This window comes from Anolis carolinensis, chromosome 3 (assembly GCF_035594765.1).
Source record: "Anolis carolinensis isolate JA03-04 chromosome 3, rAnoCar3.1.pri, whole genome shotgun sequence".
In the NCBI taxonomy this organism is placed as follows: Eukaryota; Metazoa; Chordata; class Lepidosauria; order Squamata; family Dactyloidae; genus Anolis; species Anolis carolinensis.
In genome coordinates this window covers 233830675-233857383 of record NC_085843.1, presented here as the reverse complement: position 1 = coordinate 233857383, position 26709 = coordinate 233830675, and the positions used below count along the sequence as shown (strand labels likewise).

Here is a 26709-nt window from a genome sequence, read left to right as displayed (position 1 = left end):
GGATCGTGAATGAGTTTAGGGCAATGCTTTATCTCACAATAGCCTTCTAAGGTAGGATAGGTTGATGAATAAGGATTTGACCAAGGCCATTCAGTGGGTTTTGTAGGTGAGCAGAGAGGTAGGAGAAAGCCAGCCTGGTGTACTAGCTTGGACTAGAAGTCTACAAGAACAGTGTTTGAATAATCTCTTAGCCAAGTCACACTCTCGCAGCCTCCGGGGAAGCCACCCCTCCCTCCAAAACAACAAATCTTGTCAAGAAAACCCCATGATAGGGTTGCCTTAGGGTTGCCATAAATCAGGAATCAGCTTGAAGACACACAGCAAGCACAAGGGAATTGAAACCAGCTGCTGACACTTTGCATCAATAACAGCAGAATGGGTTTTAATCTAACTTCTTGGCAGAAGCCTTAAGGAATTAGGGAGCTTCCTGTTAGAGGATAATAGGGTTGATTTTTTTTTTTAAAATGCCCATGTTAAGATGGGGTAGAAATAAGCCATCAATGTGCAGGAGAACATGATTCACCAATAAAAGGGAACTACACACATGAGAGATATTTGGATAAGGATGTGGTGCTAAACCTCCCAAGCCATTATGGGGGAAGTGAAGTATGTAGATTTAACGGAAGGCATAGATTAGTGGGTAGGGAGTTTCAGAAAAACATCTATTTCCGTTTTATTGACTATTCTAAAGCCTTTGACTGTGTGGATAATAATAAATTGTAGCAAGTTCTTGGTGTTATGGGGATACCAAGTCACCTTGTTTGTCTCCTGAGGAATCTGTAATAACAACCATGTAGCAACAGTAAGAACAGACCACGAAACAACAGACTGGTTCAAGATTGGAAAAGGGGTACGGCAGGGCTGTATACTCTCAACCTATCTATTCAACTTGTATGTAGAACACATCATGCGATGTGCGGGGCTTGATTAATCCAAGGCTGGAGTTAACATTTATGGAAGGACCATTAACAACCTTAGATATGCAGATTATACAACTTTAATGGCTGAAAACGAGGAGGAGCTGAGGAGCTTTATAACCAAGGTTGCAGTTAAACATCAAAATAACCAAGATGATGGCAACCAGACTGGTTGATAACTGGCAAATAGGGGGAGAAAATGTAGAGGCAGTGACAGACTTTGTATTTCTAGGCACGAAGATTACTGCAGATGCAGACTTCAGCCAGGAAATCAGAAGACGTTTACTTCTAGGGAGGAGAGCAATGACCAATCTCAATAAAATAGTGAAGAGTAGACACATCGCACTGGTAACGAAGGTCCACATAGTTAAAGCAATAGTATTCCCTGTAGTAATCTATGGATGTGAGAGCTGGACCATAAGGAAGGCTGAGCGAAGGAAGATAGACGCTTTTGAACTGTGTTGTTGGAGGAAAATTCTGAGAGTTCCTTGGACCGCAAGAAGATCCAACCAGTCCATACTCCACGAAATAATGCCTGGCTGCTCACTGGAGGGGAAAGATACTAGATGCAAAGATGAAGTACTTTGGCCACATAAAGCTTGGATAAGATAATGATGCTGGGGGAAAAGGGCTGACCAAGGGCAAGGTGAATGGATGGTATCCTTGAAGGGACTGGCTTGACCTTGGAGGAGCTGGGGGTGGCCACAGCAGACAGGGAGCTCTGGAGTGGGCTGGTCCATGAGGTCACAAAGAGTCGGAAGCGACTGAACAAATAAACAACAACAAATAGATTAGTGGACATAATAAAATTGTGGAATTGAGAGAATAAGTGGGATATAATCTTAACTAGATACATATTTTATAAGAAGGGCAGAGAACAATATATTGGGGATGATGTCATCCTCTCGGTTGAACAGGGTATTGTGTCAGACAAAGTAATTTTTTTTAAATGAGCAGACTCCTCCATTGAATTAGTGTGGTGGCAATAACAACCCTTAAAAGTAGTCATGAGAACATGGTATTCCCCTTTGGGCATGCTTCATGGTGATCCTGAACTGGCTATTGTGCCGTAAACCTTTGATCTAATCCAGCAGCACTCCCCCTGGCATTTCCAGATATAGCGTTGGCATTTTACTCAATGCACACATTTTTACATAATCTTTAATGCATTCTAAATGTTCTTCGCACTTTAACAATAAAAGTTCCCTTTCATACATCAGTGGGTTGCCAAGTACATCAGCGATAAGCCCTTGATCAAAATCTAGAAGGGGTTTGATACATGGAGCAATTACAGCCGATAACATTCTGCCATGGCTGCTGCTGCTACTTTCAACTTAATTTGTATTCCCTAAAGCTATGAGAAAGCTTTGTATTGGCCATGCTGGGCCTTTCATAATGGCAGTTCAAATGTGTTAGCAGTCTTGGGGATCATACAGAGAGGGGGCTTCCTGTGGGTGGATGGCAGGCAATACTCTGTGCAATTGTGTTTTTGTGTTTGGATGTATTCATGGAACCTTAATAAAACTTTTATGTGTAACAGTAATGCAATTTATTATACCTGTGGCTCTGTTAAACATTTTTTGTATCCCAATTAGCCCTTGGTGAGTTCCCATTTAATACCATCGGTCTATTGTCTGCTGGTCTCACTACAAAACAGATACTGTGAACTCCAGAGTTTGTGACTCTGCAGAGTAGCATGGCTACACATTATTTTACAGTCACAATCAGAAGTATTGCTCCAGGAGAGGAGTTGTGAATTCAACACAGTTGCAGTAGAAGTGGTTAGCAACATTGAGAGCGAGAGAGCGAGAGAGAGAATGAGAATAAGAACAAGAGATATTTTCTAGAGTTGTGCGCAGATCCTGTTTTCCACGATACCTGCGGCACATCCAGCTCCTCCAGTACATTCGGGAGCATGTAACAGGAAGGCCCCTCACTACAGAAATCACCTCAATACAAAAGCAAGCAGGAGGAAATCCTGGCCCTTCACCTGTTTTTCGGCATCACAGTTTCATCCTTTTTATTAATCCCCCAGCAGACAAAAAGAAAACCCAAATTCCCTGAAAACTACTACCAGTTACCTCTCCTCTTTCAGGAGGTCATTGCTCTTCCTTGCCTGGAAGTAGGAAGCCTCTTTAAAATGCCTTGGAAGAGTGCATGGATGCAGCCAAGCACCTCCTCTACAGTAAGAAATAGCTTTAAGATTAGAACTTGCCTCCTTTAAATGCCTTGGAATTGAAAGATTGCATGGCTGCTGGCACGTGCGCATCTCCTCTAGAGTAAGAAACAGCTTTAAGAACTTGATTGCCTCCTTTAAATGCCTTGGAAAGAGAATGAGTGTGGCATCCAGGCCAGGGAGAGAGAAAACATGCGCACCTGCCTGCAGCCAAGCGTCTCTCCTCTAGAATAGAACAGCATAAATACCTAAAATGATGAGAAGGGGAGCCTGGGAAACCCCCCTCCCCATAATGGGTTGATAGAAAATGGATCTTTCAGCACCCCAGAGTGAAAACAGATATCTGCCCTCCTGATTTCGGGAGGTTCCAAAAAAACAGATTGGGGCCCACACCGAACCGGGACATGAAATGGGTCAGCGTTTACCCTGAATGCACAAGCCTATTTTCCCACCAACAAAAAATCTGCAGTTCAGTGTTGTCTGTAATATCCTCCCAGTAAAATGTTAAACCTAGATTGCTTCAGCAAATTAGTAACAACACAGCATTTTTGTATGGAAAAGAAACAGTCTGGAATGCCTATGTTTTTATCTCTATAAATCTCTATAAAAGCCTCTTTCAGGCATTCTTAATACCAATGTAGACCTGATTCCTGCTCAAATCGATCCATGAAGCCAGCTGTTGAGTAATAAATCAATACTTTGGTAAAATTTATTAGTCAAATGGGTTTACTCCAGTTAGGATTAATAACTGTATTTAGACTGTATTCTCTCCTTTATTCAGTAGTCTCAGGTTATCTTTCTACCAGCTCTGTGAAATTGGTTAGGCTGAGAAATAGTGGCTGGCTCAAAGGCCATCCAATGAACTTCATGACAAAGTCATGATAATCTGGTCTTTCATTTGACAGGCAAGGACTTTGACCAGTTCAAAACATTGATTCCTTCTTACTGTGCTTCCCTAAGAAGAGCCTAGCAGAGTGGCAGCAGGCAGAGCCTACAAGAGGCGAGATCAACCCAAACTCTGGATCAGAGCCCAGAAAGCCAAGAGATGGACATGAATTTCTAACAGACTCTTCCCCTCAAAAAATAAAAACAAACACTCACAGCCCATTTTCATTGCATTCTTTTTACAAGCGATACCCTTCATGCATTTATAGGATTTTTATCAGAGTAATTTTTGTTGATTTAGCAAAACCAAGTATTGAATCAATCACTGGCCGAGAAATTGATTTTGTTAGTGCTGTTAGAAATGTTGCAGATAAAAAAGCCAGGAAACCTCATGGATTAGGCATATTGTGCTTTGTATAAATGAGGTTATTGTTCTAAATAGGAATTTATTTTACTATTTTTGTTGTCATTGTGATTACCCTTCTTTAGACCTCTAACTTTTAGTGCAGTTGTTCTCAACCTGTGGGTCCCCAGATGTTTTGGCCTTCAACACCCAGTTGATAAACTGGCTGGGATTTCTGGAAGTTGAAGGCCAAAATACCTGGGGACCCACAGATTGATAACCACTGTCTTAACTATTCTTGATAACCCTTTCATTTGGGGTCCTGATGCTTGCAAGTTGATGTAAACCCTCAAGCAAAGGTAGAAGCCTACTTGATATTGGTTACTCACAAAGTCAGCTAGATATTGGTAAAAACTTGAGGCCAAAAATGGCAGCCTGCAGAATAATGACTTTGGTTTTTTGCTTTAAAATTTGGTGAAGTTGGGGGAAATGAACCAGGAATTGGGTTGTGACGGTGTGAGCTTGAATGGTCTGCTTGACATGAACTGGACAAAAAGAGAACAACTTGTTTCTCTGAGGCTACATATGAGTGTCTGGGCTATGAGTAAAGAGTTTTCTTTGCAAGATTTGTTCACAGGGGCATTCCTTTGATGCTGAGAGAGTATGATTTGCTCAAAGTCACCCAGTGGGTTTACATGAATCAGAAGGAATTCAGACCCAGGTCTCCAGAGTCATAATCTGACGATACAACAGTAATTTACCATTCTCCTGGGCATAAAAGAGGGAAATCCATGTCTTTATACCATGCAGCTACTGTACTGCACCTTTGCCAAATTAGAGGAAGCACTTCAGAAGAGTAAGGCCAGTTTAAAAAATACAGGGAGAGTGAAACATACAAATGAGAAAACAATTAAACTTTTCATCTATTCAGATGGGGAAATGCAAATAGGTATCAGAATTCTCTGTTCCACACAGAACTTCCAGAGGTAAATAACATATATTTTAAAGAGAAGACATAGTTGGGGGGGAGTTCCAGTATGTACATTACAGCACCTGGGTATTTGTACTCCCAGCAAGAGTTGATGATTTCTTGGCTTCCTCAGATAAAAGTGGCCGCGTTTAGCTCTCAAAACTGGAGCATTGCTTTTTCCTATATACATTTATGAGAACAAAGATAGAGAAAGTCTAGCATGAACAGAAAACTGTGAGCTGCTTAGGTGGATTCTGTTTCTCAACTCTGCCACTTTCCCATGATGCATACTGACATATAGAGAGATCTGTGAATAGGATATCCTGTGGGATTTCTTTCATTCTTTTAAATCAGAACAGGGAAGGATCGAAGGATTGTAATAGTTTAAACGAGTGTTATTCAACATAATGATCTGGTGCACAAGCTATCAGCTGCTAATCTTCATTGTGTTTCCAAAAAAAGGGAAAGACATGCATTATCCAATAAGCACACATTTTCTGGTGGTCCATAACTGCTGATGCCCTACATTAGACACACTGAGAAATGCTAGTTTCAACTGAGGCCATGATGCTATGGGGGAAATGGCTTAACACTTTCCCCTACTACTTAAGGTAAAGGTAAAGATTTTCCCCTGACATTAAGTCTAGTCATGTCCGACTCTGCGGGTTGGTTCTCATCTCCTTTTCTAAGCCAAAGAGCTGGCATTGTCCGTAGATACCTCCAAGTTCATGTGGCTGTCATGACTGCATGGAGCACCATTACCTTCCCGCAGGAGCAGTACCTATTGATCTACTCACATTAGCATGTTTTCGAACTGCTAGGTTGGCAAAAGCTGGGGCTAACAGCAGGAGCTCACCCCGCTCCCCGGATTTTGGTCAGCATGTTCAGCAGCTCAGTGGTTTACCCCACTGTGCCATCAGGGGCTCCTACTACTTACTTAAATAAAAATTATTGACACTGTTTACAGAAAAAAAGGATAGATTTCATACATCTCTTAACTCTCAGCTTTCAGGAGGCCAAGCACATGAGTTGTTGTCTTCAGTAGAAGTAAATTCTGGCCTCAAAAAAAGTTGCATCATATTCACATCAAGGTAGATGTACTTCATGGAGAGAAAGTGCTAGTTTTTGAGAAATATGCCTGGTTGTTCTGTACAGAAGTCTGTAGAATGCACTCATGGTCAATAAAATCCTGTAGGTCGCTTCCCATGATACATCTCTCAGCCGTATCCACTCTAAAATGCTTCATAAACTTTCCTCTTGTAAAAATATTGGATTTTATGATGAATGCTTGTTCAGATGTACTCAGTAATCGTATAGAGATCAAGAACATAAGATAACCATCTATAACAGATCACGCTATAACCTGGAATGCCAATTTGTATAATAAGGAAATAGTGTTTTATGTTAATATTTTTTGTCTTGATGCCACAAGATTGTTGAGGGAGAATACCTATAAGTTACAGGGATTTTAAAACATTTTTAAGGCAAAGGATTATTGCAAAATTCACTTCCCTTGCACGAAACTGTAGGGTTTGCATTCCTGAGAGAGAAAGAAGGGCTGGGGTTGACAGTACATAGAGGAAAAGAGACGGGACAATGATATCTAAGACAGAATTCTTCCTTCCTTCATTCCTTCCTTTGAAGAATCATAACACAGTTGTCGCAGGATTCTGGAACCTAATGCTTGTTTTGTGAGGAAGCTGAAATTTTCTGAGTAAAAGAAGCCACAGTATACAAATGTTCGCCTCCAGCTAATGCATCACTTTGTGGTAGTTAGATTACTGTGCAATCCTGCTACAAAAACATTACCCTCCCAGTCATTATGGAGGTATAGTATTACATTGCTGGCACAAGATCAATTTTAACACAAAATGCATACTAGAATTAAGGTGTGATTTGAAACAAGCAGCCGCATCACCCAGAAGCTCAGGCTACAGGATGTAGAAATATGGAAGAGACATTTGATACAGCCTGAATAGTTCATGGAAGAAACCAGAAATTAGCTGAGAGCTCCACATGTTGCTTCTAGGACAGAAATTCCTAAGAGAGTTTGGTAAAATTCAACATACACACACACAATAAAAGTGAAAATCTGTATGTGTATATGTGGCACAGGTGTCTGCTCACACAGACAGCCTCCAGCCTCCAAAAACAGGCTATAGTTTCCAGTGCTGTGGAGCCACCAAGTCACTCCCTCCCAGGACATTACAGGTTACAGCGAGCACATCCCAGTGTTCCTTTCTCTCGCAATTTGCATGGCCCTGCCCACTGCCTCTCTCTTAACCCTTTCCTACCCTTTTCTATGGCACACAGCAAACAGAGTAATTGATCACCAACTGAACATACTGGAGAGGTGTGGGGAGAAATTACCATGATTTATTGGAGTTGTAGGGACTGGGAAGTATAGTTCACCTGCAGCCTAAGAGCATTCTGAACTCCACCAACAATGGACCTGGAACTAACTTGCCACACAGATCCACCATGGCCAAATTTGCATACTGGCAGGGTTTGGGGATGATTGACCTTAATATCCAGTAGTTATAATTCAGAGATAACACTGAATCCAGCAAGTGACGGATCTGGACCAAACTTGGCACGCAGACCTAACATGGCCAACTGTGACTTACTTAGGCGATCCCTCGTAGGTCGAGGATGATGGTCCTCGTTTGTGGGGTCTTGGGGGTGTGTCTGTAGATGGCTGAAGAGACCTATTCTTGACCCGCATGTTCTCCCGCAGTGAGGACATTGGTTTCCAGGTAGAAGGCGGTCCCGGTCAGGGTTGGCTTGACGCTCCTTCCTCTTGGCACGTTTCTCCCTTAAGCCCTCCATTCGTGCCTCTTCGAACTCCGCAGCACTGCTGTTCACAGCTGACCTCCAGTTAGAGCGCTCAAGGGATAGGGCTTCCCAGTTCTCGGTGTCTATGCCACAGTTTTTAAGGTTGACTTTAAGCCCATCTTTAAATCTCTTTTCCTGCCCATATGAATTTGAATCATATGCTCTCCCTAGGAATTTGTAGGTCCTTCAGGATGTTTTTGTGGTAAGCTGACTATAATGTCACCCTGAAGAATTTAGAGATTCCTAGAGAGTTATTCTCTCAGTTTTCATTTGTGATTTTTGCGCTTTTGCAGGAGTTCCCCATGTCTAACATCCATGAAACTGGAGAACCTACTGTATTGTATCAGCTGTCCTGATAGTAGCTAGCTAGCCATGTTTTTAGATGTTTGTCATAAATCATCTGTGTCTCTGTAGGCATTTTAGCATGTTTTGTAGCTAAATATATTGATGTTATTATTTATGATCTACATATAAAGCCTTGATCTGAGTAAGCGAGACCTGACTGATGACAATGTTGTTGTGGACTTGGAAGTCTTTCATTCATACAGTCACCGCATGTTGAAGTTGACTTGACTTCAGCCAACAACAACACATGCCTGGGCTGTGATCTGTACCACAAGTCATCATCTGAATTTAAAACGTTCGAGAGGTATTCCACCACAATAACCAAGGCCTATCAGTGCACAAATTCTACCCGTTGTGAGTCTTCCAAAAATAGTTTCGCAATAACCTCCCTTTTTTGTGCCTCAACTTCCACTCTTGCTCAGTTGGCAAGGCCATTAATTCAGTCACTTTATATACCAGAGAATATTGCAAGCACAGTGGGAAAACCCAGTTGTAAAAGCTGTAAAGACCAGAAAGTCTGCCCATCTCCCATTATGACTCTCACAGTTTGGTGCGGTTTTTGAGGCTTACTGCTTTATGGTAAAGCTGGAACAGTTTAATAACCTCATAAAACCTAATGGAGTGTTTTGTGCTGTTACTCAATGGCTGCTAGTTAGCATTTGCTGGCCAATTGTCACTTAAAGCTAGCTAGGGGCACTTAATTTCACAAGGCATGTAACCTGGGGCATGTAACTATGGATTCTTTAATGCCAGGCAGCTGAGCCCCTCCCCCAAAGCAGTATTCGCCCCTTTAGCACAAAGCAGATTTTCATAGCATCATATTAATTCTGTGTGCATGTTCCACTCTTATTAGTACGCCTGTGCTTGGAGATGAAATTCCTGCAAGCTTAAGTTCTAGAAGATATACCTTGTTGTTACCGCTTTGAATCCCAATGGGGGAGAAAAGCGGGATATAAATTAAATAATAATTAAATAATAATAATAATAATAATAATAATAATAATAATAATAATAATAATCAAGTAGCTGCCCAGCTTCTTAGTAAAGACATTAAGAGGAGATTGCACCACCTCTCTAGGCAATTGATTTTATTGCTGAACCTCTCTCACTGTCTAGGGAAAAAGGATAACATCATTTAAAATATCATAATAAAAACTTCTGAATGAGCCATCCATAAAATACCCTTCTGAGCAATTAATTACTATGCATCAAATGTCAGTTTAAATAAAAGCTACGGTACCTTCTTTCTGACATTAAGTCTATTCTTGTCTGACTCTGGGGGTTGGTGCTCATCTCCATTTCTAAGCTGAAGAACCGGTGTTGTCCGTAGACACTTCCAAGGTCATGTGGCCAGCATGACTGCATGGAGTGCCGTTACCTTCCCGCAGAAGCAGTACCTATTGATCTACTCACATTTATATGTTTTTGAACTGCTGTGTTGGCAGAAGCTGGGGCTAACAGCAGGAGTTCACCCCGCTCCCTGGATTTGAACTGCCAACCTTTTGATCAGCAAGTTCAGCAGCTCATCAGTTTAACTCTCTGCGCCACCGGAGACTCCACCTTCTTTCTTAGTTGCTTGTAATTACTTTTAAAAGAGTGTTGCAATCCATTGATTCGTGGTACAAACCACATGCCTCTTGTAACTATACAACTAATTAAAAGGGTTATGACAATGCAAGAGGAGGGGAACAATCCCATGTTATACTACAACCGTTATGTAACTTGTCTATGCCTTTGTTATCTAGGAGGATAATTACAGGTAGCTTATTGTTTGCAACACATTATTTCATTGCACAGGCAAACCACTAAATCTCTAAAAGCTTAAGCAAAATATTGGTAGTGGAGGAGCAGGCAAAGCTATGCAGGCAGTCCAAAGTTATGAACAAGATAGGTTTCCTCTTAAGTTGAATGTGTATATAAGTCAGAAAGGTACCTTTTTTAAAGTGTAACCCCAGCCAAATATATATTTTTAGGTTTGGATAGCGTAGGGAAGAGTTAACACTCCTGTAGTGTTTGTTTTGCTGTCTGTGCCCCCTTTTCAGAAGATTTCACCTCACTTTCTGTCCTGTGATAATTAGATTTTATTTATTTATTTATTTATTTATTATTTACCATATTTATACCCCCCGTTCCCACCCCTTAGGAGACTCAGGCAGATAATATATATAGGCAGCGATTCGATGCAACAAGAACATATATCAATAAAATAAACATATATATTAAAACAATCATTAAAAGCATATCAAGCATTAAAAACCACTTATTTAAAATCACACAGTCCAATATCATAGTCTGCGGTTGTTCCAAAATGTCACTATACAATTCTATATTCTCTTATTGCACTGATAGATTCCTAAACAAACATTTGGTCCCACATCCAAATTTTTAACTTTTTTCCTGAAGGTCAGGAGGGAGGAGGCTGATCTAATTTCACTGGAGAGGGAGCTCTATAGCTGAAGGGCCACCACCGTAAAGGCCCTGTCTCTTGTCCCACCAACCGCACTTGTGAAGGAGGCAGAACTGAGAGCAAGGCCTCCCCAGAAGATCTTAACCTCCCAGCTAGCTCATAGGGGGAGATACGTTTGGACAGGTAAACAGGACTGGAACTGTTTAGGGCTTTATAGGTTAAAGCCAGCACTTTGAATTGTGCTTGGTAGCAGACTGGCAGCCAGTGGAGCTGACGTACAAAGGAGTTGTATGCTCCCTGTACCCTGCTCTGGTGAGCAATCTCACTGTCTCCCATTGGACTACTTGAAGCTTCCATACAGTCTTCAAAGGCAGCCCCACGTAGAGTGCAATGCAGTAATCTATTTGTGATGTAACTAGAGTGTGAGCTACCGTGGTCAAGTCTGACTTCCCAAGGTACGGGTGCTATTGGCCACCGCTGAGATCTGGTGTTCCAGGCTCAGTGATGAATCCACGAGAACTCCCAAGTTGTGAACCTGTGTCTTCAGGGGGAGTGTAAGCCCGTCCAGTACAGTCTGTAACCCTATACCCTGAACAGACTTTCGAGTAACCAGGAGTACCTCTGTCTTGTCTGGATTCAATTTCAATTTGTTCTCCCTCATCCCAGACCATCACAGATGCCAAGCACTGGTTCAGGACCTGAACAGCCTCCTTAGCAGCAGGTGGAAAGGAGTAGTAGAGTTGTACATCATCTGTGTACAGATGACATCAAACTCCAAAACTCCAGAAAATCTTTTTGAAAAATTTGGCTTGTTGTTGAAACAAGGATTGGTGATAACGTTTCAGCGGAGACACCTTTTCCCCATGATAATAAACTCTTTCAGGAGTGGATTTTTGTTCCCGCGGGGTAGATTTTTCTCACTTCCTGTTGTCTCACCTCTGTTCTTAACTATGGGTCATTTATAAATTGGATGTTTATAACTCGAGGTCTGGATGTATTCCCAAAGACTTATTTATAAGTTGTCACTGAGTAATAAAGACGTAGGTTTTTAAAGGAAAGATCTAGTCAGTGGCCCCCCTCCCCTTTCCTTTGATTTTGCAGTTTTTTCATAACCAGAGAAAAGAAAGCTGTGAGCAATTTCATACAACACAATTACATTGCAATATCCTACTTTAATTGCCACGGTAACATTCGATGGGATCCTGGCGTTTGTAGTCCAGTGAGACACTGGAGCTCTTTGGCTGAGAGAATTCACTAAACTACAATCTCCAAGATTCCATTGGACTGAACCATGGCAGTTAAAGTGGAACCATGTCGCTATAATTGTGTAGGTTGAAAGGGCCCCAGTCTATGCATTGGTCCCTGAGCTTCTTGAATCTCATTAATTATTTTTGACAGAAGGCTTTCTTTTTCTCCCCGCTCTCCATGTGGTTAAGGCAGAGACTTAATGCTGAAGCGCTGGCAGTGATATTAGTCTGCCTTTGACAGACTATAATTAATATTTGAGGGATTGATGGGAGACCTGGAGGTAGAAGAACCACTACTGAGTTAAATACCCCTGTTGTTGTGGCATCATTGCAAAAATGCTTTCACCTGCTGCTAATTCCCTTCTTGGTTCTCAAGGCAATAATTTATCTGAACAAAGAAGCTATGGAGGCAGCAGATCCAAGGTAATCATAGGCATAGATGTGCAATGGCAATTTGTGAATGAGTCACGCAGACACTTACTAGTTTGAGGCTAAAATATAGATAAAATCAGGAAAGGCAGGAGAGGTTTGTCGATTTCTGCTGGAATAGAGCTTAACACGGTTGAAGAGAATGCCAATAGATACAGTTGAGTCTATTAAACCATCACTGAAAGTAACTAATGTATTGACCTTGGAACAGGGAGGAAACCAAAATATCTACTAATGGAATTCTCATCTTTGTGTTGGTGAAGACGTCTATGTCCCTTTCTGAAGTCTTCTCCAAGCTGGGGCTCTCTATATGTGTTGATTGACTCTTTCAACCATAAGCCAGATATGGGGAACTTTGTCTTCCTACATAGAATCATAGATTTGGATGAGATCACACAGGCCATTCAGTCCAACCCCATGCCATGCAGGAAATGCACAATTAAAGCACCCTGACAGATGTCCATCCACCTTCTGTTTAAGGAAGGGGCTTCCACCACACTCCAAGGCAGAGAGTTAGCTCTTATGGTCAGGAAGTTCTCCTAATGTTCAGGTGGAATCTCCTTTCATGTAATTTGAACCCGTTGCTTCGAGTCCTAGTCTCCAGAGCAGCAGAAAACAAGCCTGCTCCCTCTTTCTTATAACATGCTTTCAAATATTAAGCATGGTGATCATGTCTCTTCTCATCCTTTTCTTCTGCAGGCTAAACAGACTCAGCTCTTTAAGCCACTCCTTATAGGGATTCATAGTCTCCAGACTTTTGAGCATTTTAGTCACCCTCCCCTGGACATGTTCCAGCTTGTCAATATCTCTTAAATTATGGTGTCCAAATTTGAATACAGTATTCCAGGTGAGGTCTGACCAAAGCAAAATAGAGGGACACCTTGACTTCCCTTGAGACTTCATCACACGTAATAAAACCAGCGTTTCTACACATTTAAGAAATGGCTACTGTTGGAGCACATCACACAACGCAATTTCAGACTGTGGGTTTCAACTAATTCACAATTTCTAAAGTGTGGCTGAAGATGCCAGCCACAGATGCAAGTGAAACGTCAGGAGAAAATACTTCTAGAATACGGCCATACAGCCCAGAAATCACACAACACCCCAGCATTAGAAGTGCTTTATGATTTCTTGCCCCAGACCTAAATTCCTTCAGCCAAGGTGATTTAAATGTCCTAGGACACTTTCACCCCATCCAGGGGACAGAGGCGGATGTCAGACATCACACAACGTTGTGTGACTTCTGACATAGGCCCCGTTCCCAACCCGGGTGAATGTGTCGCCAGATGCTTCCAGCTCAACACAGGAGGCGTCCCATGTTGTTCTGGGTCCAATGGAGCCAGCACGGGGCCTATTCGCAATGGCAACACTTTCCCCATGTGATGGGGAAAGCGTCGCCGAGAGGGAGCTGCATGCGAGGTGACTGATTCACCCCCTGCTTCCTCTTTCCTTGTGGAGTCCCAAAAAAGTGTGATGCTTGGCCAGGGATTTCTGATGAGGTCCCTAGTCCAGACAAGAACAGACACATTTAATCAATTGAACTTACATAAGAAATAACTTAGCATGTTTGCATTGATTCTTTGGTGCCACTCTATCTTGGACAATCTGTTAAATATAAGCTGTAATTGCATGTCTGTAGCACTCTTAAGAAGCCAGAAAACAGATAGTTAATCACAGGCAAAAGCAGTCTCCTGTCAAAGCTGTTTGCTTTAACATTTAAACATGCAGAGAGAATAAAAAAGTGAAATGTCCTCATTTTGAGCTGCAAGATGGGATATCTCTCCCCTAGCATGTGCAAAAGTCAGTCTGCATTCGCTTGACATTGTTGTTGAACTGAAAACCAGGTGCTTTTAAAAGAGATGAAGTCTGACACGGGTAACTTAATCTTTGCATTGAGATGGGACGCTGGAGTCGAAGGGTGGGGGGAAGCCAGTGAATGGTAAAACAATGCTACGCCAGGAATATCTTGATTGCCTTGTAGCATTGGCTGTCCCAGACTCCCAGGCAAGAGAACCCAGAGTCAAAAGGTTGTGCCTTTCTAATTGAAAATGTAAATTCTTATGTCGGGGCTTAATGATGTTCTTTGGCATCTGTGTATATACATGGCTGTACTTCTGTGTGCACACCTGCAGCTAAGTTCACATGTGGCACCCAAGACAATAGGCCCATCTCCTAGATGGCCTCTAGACACCATAGGCAATATAAATGGTAATTTCCTGATGAAGTCATTTGGTGTGGAGTGGCTGCTTTACCCCAGAAAGCCTTGAACACATGACCCTGGTTTCTAACTGCTGTTCCCCGTTCTATATGTGATTGAGCCCAGGGCTGCAAGTCGAAGCTCCCATGGAGGCGCATAAACATTAGAACAGTTTCAACAGCTGCAACAGACTCCCCCTCTTTCTCTCTTCCGCTCCCTCTCTGGCAGTTGTCTTTATTGCTGTAAAATTCTCTCAAAGGTCTTTTTCGATTCCCTCTCTTTTGAGGTTCTGGGCCTTTTGGCAGAGCTTAAATCTCTCCTCACAACGTGCCAGCAAGTAGAAAATCATGGTTATTATGATCCTACGTGTTTGAGGACCAAATAACATTGGCAGTTTCTCTTGCTTTATAAATCTCATCATGAAAGCCCTGCAAGGTTTTATTCCAAAAATTGGTCCTGAAATAGTAGAACTATGGTTGCTGTGGTAATCTGCCTTCAAACCTGCATCCTCATGTTTAATTAAGGTGACCATAATAAAAAAGCTGGAAGTTCCATGAAGAGAATTGAAGTTTAAGTTTAGCAGGTGCAGTTTCAACTATTGCTACAGGGCTCTTGTAGAAGAAACCAAATTTGTAGTTGCCCTGTTTTCCACAGAGCTCTTAAATCAGCTTTTTAACTGCTGCATTACACTGTTGGCTCATATTTAACTTGTTATCTACTAAGTCTCCGATATCACATGTTCTGTTGTTGGACCAGGCATCACCCATCCTGTATCTTTGCATTTCATTTTTCCTGCCTAAATGCAGTATCCTACATTTCTCCTTGTTGAAACTAATTTTGTTCGTTTTGGCCCAGTCCTCTAATCTGCCAAGTTCATCCTCAATTCTGATCCTGTCTTCTGGATTTTTTTTTTTTTTTTGCTATTCCTCCCAATTTGGTATCATCTGCAAACTTGATAAGCACTCCCTCTAAATCTTCATTCAAGTCATTAATAAAGATGTTGAACAGAACTGGGCCCAGGACCAAACCCTGAGGCACTCCACTAGTCACTCCTTTCCAGGATAAAGTGAACCATTGGTGAGCACGCTTTGGGTTCGTTCGCTTAGCCAACTACAAATCCACGTAACACTAGTATTGTCTAGCTCACATTTTACTAGTTTGTTTGAAAGATCATGGGGAACCTTCTCAAAGGCCTTATTGAAATCAAGATTTTCTACATCCACAGCATGCCCTGCATCTATCAAATTTGTAACCCTATTGAAAAAAGACATAAGATCTGATATGACTTGTTTTTGAGAAATCCATGTTGATTTTAGTGATCCCTTCTCTAAGTGATTACCAGAGTTTCTCCTTAATGATCTGCTCCAGAATCTTTCCTGGTATTGATGTCAGGCTGACTGGATAGTAATTATTAGGTTCCTCTTTTTTCCCCTTCTTGAAGACAGGGATATTTGCCCTCCTCTTATTTTTTTCTCCTTGTTTGCACTTTTTGTATTTGTGCCTTCAGTATCTCACTTTTATGAAACCTCCATCCATCATTGACTCCCTTCTCTTTTAGCATTCCTATCCATGGGACCACAGTAATTCTCTAGATTGCCTGAAGTCAGCTCTCCTATAATCTAGAATGCACGTCTGACTTCTCTTAGTTTCCCCTTTCCTCTGTATAGCAAACTCCAAGAGCACATGGTCACTCCCACCTAAGGATCCCACCATTTCCACTCCCTTTACTGAGTCCTTGATGTTGGTTAGGATCAGATCCAAAATAGCTGATCCCCTTGTTGCTTCTTGTACTTTCTGAACAATAACATTATTTGTAAAGCAAGCGGGGAATTTTTTGGACTTTGTATTCTTGGCAGAGTTTATTTTCCAACAAATACCAGAATAGTTGGAATCTCCCATAACTACTATATATCTTCCTACTCCTCTAGTATGGGATGCTGAGAGTTGTTGTCTAAAATATTTGGAAAATGGGTTTGTGCAGAGAAGAGGAAATGCCGAACTGTAAAAGATGCTGAGCCAAGTAGTCTGCAGCTATCCTAGGTTCTTAATATGCCACCCATGTTTTAGTCATTGTTGTTTGCATAATTGGGTTTGAGGAATGGGTGTAGGTTTCAGTGTAGTATGAAAGGGCAAGGAGCAAGGCTTGTTCACCCATCCATCAGTGTGGTTCTTCTGGGTATCTTGGAAACATACCTCCCCTTCCCACTTTCACCATTACTTCCATAATGGGGAGCCAACTATCTTTGTGATGGAAAGGATGCAATTAGGAATGTATATTAGCTGTCTCTGTATTCATTAGCCATTAGCTGCCATTTCAGCCAGACAATGAAGCCTCTTTGAGGGCTCACACTTACTTGTTTCACCAGAGCAGCTATATGCAGTTCTGACCCTACATGTCAAGCATGCATGGCTTGCTTGTAAAACAGTCAGGCTAAGGTAGTATTTCAAATGAATTTCCATTTTATCTGTGGGTATCCTGAGTGGGAGTCCTGGGAGTTGAAGTCTAAAAAACAAACTTTGTTAGTAATGCTCACGTACATATTTCTATAAATAATGACAAATTAGTGGGTGTAGTAGATGTTCTTCCCAATAGTTCCATGTATAAGGGTGTCCCTTACTATTTTATAGGATTGGAGCATAAGTAGCCACTCCCCTAACCCCACCCCAAATATGTGCACTATACTTGCATTGCTCAGTATATGTTTAGAAGACTCAGTATATTATTGGAAGAGATAGAGCATAACTTTTATTTGTTACATTTGCAAATGTGTGTTGGTCTTGCATGGGTCCAGATCCAGGAATTGGCCAATTCTTCTGTTGATCAATGAGACTAACTATCTGGCTGATTGCAGGAAACTTGGGGATAGTGGGAAGGATTCACATGAGTGGATGCCCTCTGTGTGGTCCTCTTTCCAGCCAGTGGGTGCAGGAGAGGTACCATCTCCAGAGCTAGGTCAGATGAACTACTTGCCACATACCTCAGATCCCACGAGGGGATCCCTCTGTTAACAATGCCAAAGAGACACTAATAGTGGATGTCCTGGATCATGGACCAAAATGTTATGCCAAATGAAAAAGGAACCCAACATAGTAGACTATACACTCAGAAATACAACAAGTGTGCACCCATTAACTGCAAGGTGGTTGGGTGGGATACTGTTTTGAAAAAGATTGCTGAGACAGAGATCATGGAAATATTTACCCCTTTACCACCACTAGAGTAAAACCAAATTACAGTACTCCACCAGCCCAGCTAGCTAATGGGTTAAAACCTTGATTTTAAACTCCCCAGGATTAAGCCAAACTGAACAGGTGCCTGAGAGGAAGGAGCCACTGAGCTGCCATGGGCTTTGCAGCCATCCTTACCCTCAAATTTGGCTTTGTGTTAAATTGTGAAAATTGCTTTTTGAAATCCCTCAAGGCAGAAATTTGCTGGTATGAACAGGTGCTTCTACATAGAGTGACCCTGACCCAAAGCACTGGGCTTCTCTAGAGCTGAATTCATGTGACATATGGTACTGCGGTCAAGGTGGCAAACATGGTAAAATGGTTGTGGTTGATAGTTTTGGATTTGGGTGTGATGGAAAGGACAGAACTTGGAAAGGTTTCCTTTTGGGGAACTAACAGGGGAAATGTTCCTTTTTTATAATGACTCTCAGAAATTCACTTGTACTGAATGCATTCTGGGAGGTATAGTGCAAAAAGTAGTGTTTACAAGCACTACGTATGAAACTAGGACTTATTAGAGCAATCTGAAGCAAAGGATGAGATGCCATTCTTCTAGCCTGCATGTAGATGGACTGTTTGTTCTGTTTCGTGTTAGCATTAGCAACAGGGCAGCGATCCTGTTCCTCAGAGAATCAGGTTGGTTTTGGTAGGTTTAGAGTAGGCCACACACATGGGCCATGAACATTTCTCTAAACTGAAGGAAATGATGGGGAAAAATAGAAAAAGCAATAGAAAAAGCAGTGGGAGCTGCCTCACCCTGCTTAAAAGTAGAGCTAGTCCTGTCAGGGAGGATGTTGCTGGGTTGAATATACCAACCTTGTCTATTTTTCTTATTTCTAATCCTTATTTTTTCTTCTTCTCTTCACAGGGAGCTGAATGGAAACAACATCACCCGCATCAACAAACATGATTTTGCTGGACTGAAGCAGCTGCGAGTTTTGTGAGTGCCTTCACAATGTTACTACCCTACCTACCCCAGTCATCTCAGAAATGTATTGCACTGTAGCACCACTGTATCTATGTGGGGTTTCCTTTAATTCAGTGATTCTCAACCTTCCTAATGCTGCGACCCCTTAATACAGCTCCTCATGTTGTGGTGACCCCCAACCATAACATTATTTTCGTTGCCATTTCATAATTGTAATTTTGCTATTGCTATGAATCGTAATGTAAATATCTGATATACAGGATGTATTTTCATTCACTGGACCAAATTTGGCACAAATACCCGATATGCCCAAATTTGAATGCTGGTGGGGTTGGGGGGGGATTGGTTTTGTCATCTGGGAGTTGTAGTTGCTGCGATTTATAGTTTACCTACAATCAAAGAGCATTCTGAACTCCATCAACTATGGAATTGAACCCAACTTGGCACACAGAACTCCCATGGCCAACAGAAAATACTGGAAGGGTTTGATGAGTATTGATATAGAGTTTTGTACTTCACCTATATCCAGAGGGCACTATGGACTCCAACAATGATGGATCTGGATCAAACTTGGCAAAAATACTCAGTATGCCCAAATGTGAACACTGGTGGAGTTTGAGGAAAATAGACCTTGACATTTGGGAGTTGTAATTGTTGGGATTTATAGTTTACCTACAACGATAGAATTGGGCCAAACATCCCACACAGTATCCCCATGACCAATAGAAATACAGTACTGGCGGGATTTGGATTCCTAAGACCATCAAAAATATGCATTTTCTGATGGTCTTTGGCTACCCCTCTGAAACCCCTCTCACGACCCCCCCAGAGGTCCCAACTCCCCAGCTAACTGCTTTAACTGATTATGGATATAGTTCCCAAAATAAATCTGGTCCTGCCTTGAGGGAGAGGCATAGGCTGTATACAGTATGACTCCCTTACCTGCCATTACACTTACCCATGCTCCAAAAAATATCCCCCCTTGAAGTGTTTGTTGGCTTCTCTATGTCCTTCAACATGAATTTATAACATGCTTCCAGCCCAAGTATACTCAAAATATATCCATGGTTTCAGGTAGCCACAGGGGGTCTTGAAACATATCTCTGTGGATAGGGGTGGGGTGTCATACTATATTCACGCCTACTGACAACAGGGACCCTAACAGTGTTCCTATTCCTTTTTTACAGGCAGCTGATGGAAAACCAGATCAGTGTGGTGGAGCGAGGGGTGTTTGACGACATGAAGGAGCTAGAGCGACTGTGAGTTTCTCAGGGATCTCGGCACAATATGAAAGCTGGGGATGAGGAGAGTAAACAAATAAAAAGAAGCCTCTATTTTCTGTTTCCATCTAGGTGTGGAGGTAGTGGGTTTTTTGATGTTTTTTGACGTTCAAGGTAGAGCAGAGGTCAAATTTAGCAGAGCTGTGGGAGAATATTCTTCATGGCCAAAGGCAGTCCTCTCCCACACCCACATCAAGAACTGTTTTTTTTCCACCCCCACCTCCACGCTGACACAAGCAGATGGTGTGAGCACTACGTGTTTTTTACACCCAGCCCTTAACAGCCTGGCTGGCATTTACACCCAGATGCTTCCCAATCTGTTTGCCGTTGCTTTCAGATACAAAATAATTCTCAGCAGTATGCATTCAGTCAAGGGTAGTGCACCAATGAACGTAAGTTATCATTGCATTTTTTAGAATAACATCTGTAAAAGAAACTACTTCTAAAATTTGTTGTTCTCTTTAAACATTCCCTTTCATAGTTCTACCTTTATGACTAGCAGGGAGGTAGGGGTAGGTCTCATTTCATCCTGGGTAAAATATGAATTATTGCATAGAATTTCTTGCCTTCCTAATTGCCAATGCCAGACAAATAGGGCTTTATACAAGGATAAAAAGCTGTTATAGTCTTCATGTGTGAAGCTTCATAATTATGATAGAATTCAGTTTACTAGTGAACATTTGAACTGTGTCACTGTAGCAGTTTGTTTAATTCTATGTCCACTGTCAGGCTTTTAACCATGTTCTGTCCAAAATCTTACAGCATATCCTTTAAGACAATGCCAGACATAGTTGTGGTACATTAACTGATGCTGATCCATGACTTTTTGTATGCCAGTTCATGACATGTTTCAGGAAAAGAAACAATTATATTTAATGAATACAAATATAGTACTGGACTTGTCCACAGATTTGTTTTCTCCTGGTACCTTTGGTACCTTCGGTAGCCTGTAACAGTAAGGGTAGTCCCGGTACGAAAACCCGCCCACAACGAAAACAAGCAGGAGCTGATATCAACTCTTCCTCCCCTATTCAGCATCACAGTTGAATCTTTTTGATTTTCCTGATTATTTTTATTCAGTGGGACTGACTGGGAGTTGGGGACCTGAGGGAGGGTGGATGGAGTGTGTGCACATGTTTGGGGGCTTTCACCCTTTTAGATTATTTTTCTCTTTCCTCTCCTTCAGAAAATACTTCTAAAAGATAATAGTTATTATTAATAATAGTAATCCCAGCAAACAAAAAGAGAAGGCTACCTCTGATCTAGAGTAGAAAGTGGAAACAGCTTTAAGGAAGCAAAACCACAAGCAGAAAGGAGATTGCAGCTTTGCAGGCAAGAGAGGGGATTTTTAAAAGATAGTCCAGGGAGGATAGCTCCACTGAGCTCCAGGTCATTGCTCTTCTTTCCCTGGGCCTCCTTAAAATGCCTTGGAAAGCTGCCTGGGGTGCTACTGGTGCTGGGAGAGAAAGCATATACACCTGCCTCTTCTCTAGAGAAGAACAGCTTTAAGAAGCATTAAACTTGGTCTCCTCCTGCTCTACAAACAGAAGGGAAAGGATCCAGAAGAGTGGTAACTCTGATGCTTTTTAAAATCCAAATCTTAATGAAGGATATGGAAGGGGAGCCAGTGGGAACCCCCCTCCTCGTAATGGGCTGGATAGGATGCTTTCTTAACCCCATTGCTGACATCCAGAGTCCCTTGAATGGAAGAAAGGAAAGACTCATAGGGGAAAGGGGAGCCTAAGCTCACCCATTTTCGGGAGGCGCTAGAAAACAGGTATGGGAGATCTCCAATATCTGGCAAGCAGAAACGTATAGCGATTCATCCAAAATGCACAAGCCTATATAGTACATGTCCCTGGCAGATTGGGGAAGAAATTTGCTGGTCCCAACATTAAATAGTTTAATAAGCTTTGCTCTAAGAGACTGAAATGTTGCTTTCTACACAGCTAACCCTTGGCCTCCTCTTCTTATATATACATCTCTTTATATATATTTCACACACACACACACACACACACACACACACACACACACACATATATATATGAATATATATAAATATATATATCTCTTGCCCGTTCATTTTCTATCTTTGCTTTTTTTTTAAAAAAAGTCATAAATTTTGAAAAATATATTTATTTTGCTGTGAAAATAAACTGAGTGCACACAAATCTTTATTTTTTGCCTAATTAACACCATAATTTAGCTGTTTGTTAATTTCAATGTATATATCTCTCACTTTTATATGTGAAATATCTATTGGTGCTTTTCATCACTATTGTTTTTAGTGTTATAAATTTCTCAGGATGAAACTATTTAGCTAAAAGTAACAGTGCAACACAGCATAGACATTCTATTTAAAATCTTTTATATTCGAAGGGTTACAGATTACAGAAGCTATATCTCTTGGTGCTATTTGAAGTCAGATCTTATTTTTGAAGACTACAGGCTAAAAGTTGGGGGGCCAGTGTATGAGGTTTGTGTATTTCAGGTTAAGAATATCCTTCCCCAAAATTTGAGTCCTGTGTGTAAATAATAGTAGAACAAACCTCAAAAACTCAAGGTACGTAAGTTGAAAGTAGTTACCCCCTCTTGCTAGCTAAAAGGGGCTGTTTAAGTGTGTAAGTCATATTATTACCCTTAGCCTAAATGTCAGGTTTGGTTTCATATATCTTTCTTGTCCAGTTGCATGAAGAAATTAACAAATGTGGACCAAGGGAATTGGGGACAGGGTTAATACTATTCATTAGCTCGCGGCAGAGGGAGAGCATTTCATGATCATTCCAGGCTTGCCGTGCAAATGGCTCAGGAAGAAAGGACTGTTTTAATGAAATGGGACTCGGGAATCCCCCTTAGTCCTGGCTGCTTGTACTTGTCTCTGAAGGTACTTAAGATGCCTTCTGTTTGCCCTCCTTTTCTCTAGACGCCTGAATCGAAACCAGCTGCACACGTTGCCAGAGCTGTTGTTCCAGAATAACCAAGCATTGTCTCGACTGTAAGTATTCAGATACATTTTGTCTGTTGCTTGATGTTCAGTGTTGTACTCTTCTGTTCTTTGGAAGAAGCATGTTGAAAGTGAACTGCATATCCTGAATGGGAATGCAGCAAAAAACAAAGTTTAAAATGTGAGCTTTGTATCAGAAGAATTAAACGAGGCAGGTATGAAAATGGCTGGACTCTGTGGCATAATTTCTGGATCTTTCAAATGGGAAGAATGGGTTGCTGTGAATTTTCTGGGCTGTATGACCATGTTCCATAAGCATTTTTTCCTGACGTTTCACCTGCATCTATGGCAGGCATTATCAGAAGTTGTGAGGGATGTTGGAAACTAGGCAAGTGGGGTTTATATATCTATGGAATGTTCGTTTTCATGGTTTCCTCCTTTCTGTTGAAATTGTCCGCAAGCTTGTGGATTTCAATGGCATCTCTGTGTCGTCTGACATGGTGGTTGTTAGAGTGGTCCAGCATGTCTGTGTTCTCAAATAAATGCTCTGTCCAGGTTGGCTCATCAAGTGCTCTGCTATGGCTTACTTCTCTGGTTGGATTAGTCTGCAGTGCCTTTCATGTTCTTTGATTCATGTTTGGGTGCTGAAATCCACAAGCATGTGGACAATTTCAACAGAAAGGAGGAAACTATGAAAATGAACAAAATATAGCACCCAATATTTAAAAAATCTAAAATCAGGGCAGTGAATAAAGAACACTACTTAGAAAACAGAGGAATTCCAGACATGAATCAGTCAGGGCCAACTAACACCTCCCAACAAAAGATTCCCCCATGCAGGAAGCAGCCAGAGCTTGAAGCTGAATTGCTATTACATGTTAATCAAGGTGTGAATGTTAAACATTCACACCTGTCTCAAACAGACAAGAATTCTTCCACCCTGGACTTTCCACAGATATATAAACCCCACTTTCATAGTTTCCAACATACCTTACAACCTCTGAGGATGCCTGGCGTAAATGTAGGTGAAACATCAGGAGAAATGCTTCTGGAACATGGCCATACAGTCTGGATAGCTCACAGCAAACCAGTGATTCTGGCCATGAAATCCTTTGACAACACATTGGGAAGAAATTAATCTTTATTATCTCCATATCTGTTGCTGCCTCTTGAGATTCTGATCACAAAGAGCTGAAAGGTCAGAGGACTAACTGATGTTGGTGCTGACTAGGCATGATACTCCTGGTGGACTCTAGAAGTCCATTTCACCAGGACTTTTCACATCTTTGCTGTTTCCCATATCGAAGTGCCCACATTCATGGGTTAACACAGGTTCTATATAAATTACACTATGTAACAAAATTTGAAACGTTTTCTGCTCCAGATTTGAAAGTGTTATTTCTAGTTTAACTGTACAGTACTTACTTTGAAAGTAGTTGTTATACTCCAGAAACTTCATTTTTGTGGCTGCTACAACCCATGTTGTATTGGTTGAGACTCTGAGATATTCATTGACAACTCTAACAAAATGTGCTGCAAGATGTTCCACAAAAACATGATAGAACCAATTAGAAAATGATATTTATAATACAGGAACAAAAATCAGGTTACATAGTGTTATGAGTGCCATGTATACGGAACCTTTCTGAAGGCCAACATGTGAGGAGTCTGAGATATAGAGATTTATATGTCCTTAATGTCACCATCATCATTATATTTTACTTGAACTGGTCAACAAACTATATCAGAAGCCAGGTATTGTATATTTTAAAGTACGGTATGTTTTAAGGAACTTCAGGAGGAAGACATGCCTAAAAATATGTTTTTCACTTTTGAATTGATACCCTTGCAATGGAAGTTTCCATAACAATGGATAGTGAATCCATTCAGAGTTTTAGTCTGAACTTTAAAGGTGCCACCTAGAGTTCTTAATCCTACTTCCAACAAATACATACTACAAATTCAGAGCAGATTCACTGGCACACTTGACACCACAACCCACTTAACTAGATCAAAATGCACTGGTATAGATCAGAGAACAATACAGGAATGTGTAGAATGCTAAATTAGGACCTTCAGTGTCCCTCACAATCTCCTTGAATTTAATAACCTTTAGAAATTGTTTTCAGACTTAGCTGCAAAAACGGCAGCTCTTCAAGTGGCATACTGATTTGTTCCTTGTAATAAAAAGCTTACCTGCTTATTTCTTTGTCAGTGTAATATTTTCTTTAAATAGAAATACTGAAGGAATAAGAGACCACCTGCCATAGGCGTCAGACAAGTCTGTACTAGAACTGAGATATCTGCAGCAATCCTGTTCTTCCACACACTGAATACACGGATCAGCACACTCTGCCATGTGAAATGCATATATCAGGTGCATTGAATTTCGCTGGTTCTTGTTCATGTCAATAGAGTTTTCTCCTGAGGAGAATTAGAGCCAGTAGAAGAAGCCTTTGTTTAAAAGGCTTAGAGAGAATTGTTCGGAGATAGGGACAAATAATTGCTCTAACTTTACTTCAAGGAAGGAAGTTCAGGAAGGAATACCAGATTATGTTGCAGAATAAAGACTTGTTAAATGAGGGTAAATACAGTGTTCCCTCACTTACTGCAATAAGTGAAAATCCGCGAAGTAAAGACACTATTTTTATTTTAGTATTTATACATTATTTTGGTAATTATACACTATTTGAAGTCTTTATCAACCAATCGTACATTGATAAATCTCCTCCTTCTCCTCCCGTTGCTGCTTGGGATCGTTTTCTCTCCCTTCGGCTTCTCCTTCCTCCCTTCCTTAGGCTGTAAATTGTAATTTTTTATGATTTATAATAGTCTCTTAGAGTTTATTGAAAAACCGTGAAACAGCGAATCTGCAAAAAGTGAACCATGAAGTAGTGAGGGAACACTGTATAATGGAAAAAAAACTACTTATTATATTTTGAAATTTCAAGAAGGATTGGAAAGCTGAGAACCTTGGTATCATTATGTCAGTGATGGAAACCATTTCTAGGGAAGCCAGTGTATCACGACAGTATTTTCTCATGGTGAAGCAGCTTTTCAGCTGCAATTTATGGGTTCAACAAACTGAAATTCATGCTATTAAAAAGCACTGAGCAGCAAAACTGGGCCATTGAGATACATTTCTGGAGCAGTTATGGATTCTGGCTTAGTCACATGCATGAAATTTCAAAAGCTGATGAATATATTTGACCATAGTTATAGCTAGAGGATGTTCTGCAGTACATCTAGTTGTAAATTGAATTAGCCCTCAATAGGAACAATCAGATGAAAGAATGCAGTATCATGTACTGGAATGTTTGCCCCACAAATGGACATTGAATGGAAGGGACATCTTGTTACAGTGGTGTCAATTAGTTTTTAGTACTATAGTGGTGTACTTTTTTAGTACTTTTAGTAGTATCAATATAGTTTTTTAGTATTTGTGTACTGTCCTATGAATTACATGCTGAAATAGCTGGAATAGGGCATGCATTGAATTTTTATCTTGTGGTGTTGAATATGAAGCTTCATTTTCTATTCCTAATTGTTAAGAATAAAACTAGGCAAAGCAG

At 41.1% G+C, this 26709-nt stretch overlaps 1 protein-coding gene across 2 annotated transcripts in view; it reads left to right on the top strand.

The window, feature by feature from the left end:
- Positions 1-26709, top strand: part of slit1 (slit guidance ligand 1) — a 181307-nt gene that overhangs the window by 15843 nt on the left and 138755 nt on the right. For both annotated transcript variants that reach the window (XM_008116073.3, XM_003224243.4), the window contains exons 2-4: positions 18851-18922; positions 20098-20169; positions 23117-23188. In XM_008116073.3, the coding sequence (XP_008114280.1) occupies positions 18851-18922; positions 20098-20169; positions 23117-23188 (216 nt within the window). The remainder of the gene's footprint in view (positions 1-18850; positions 18923-20097; positions 20170-23116; positions 23189-26709) is intronic.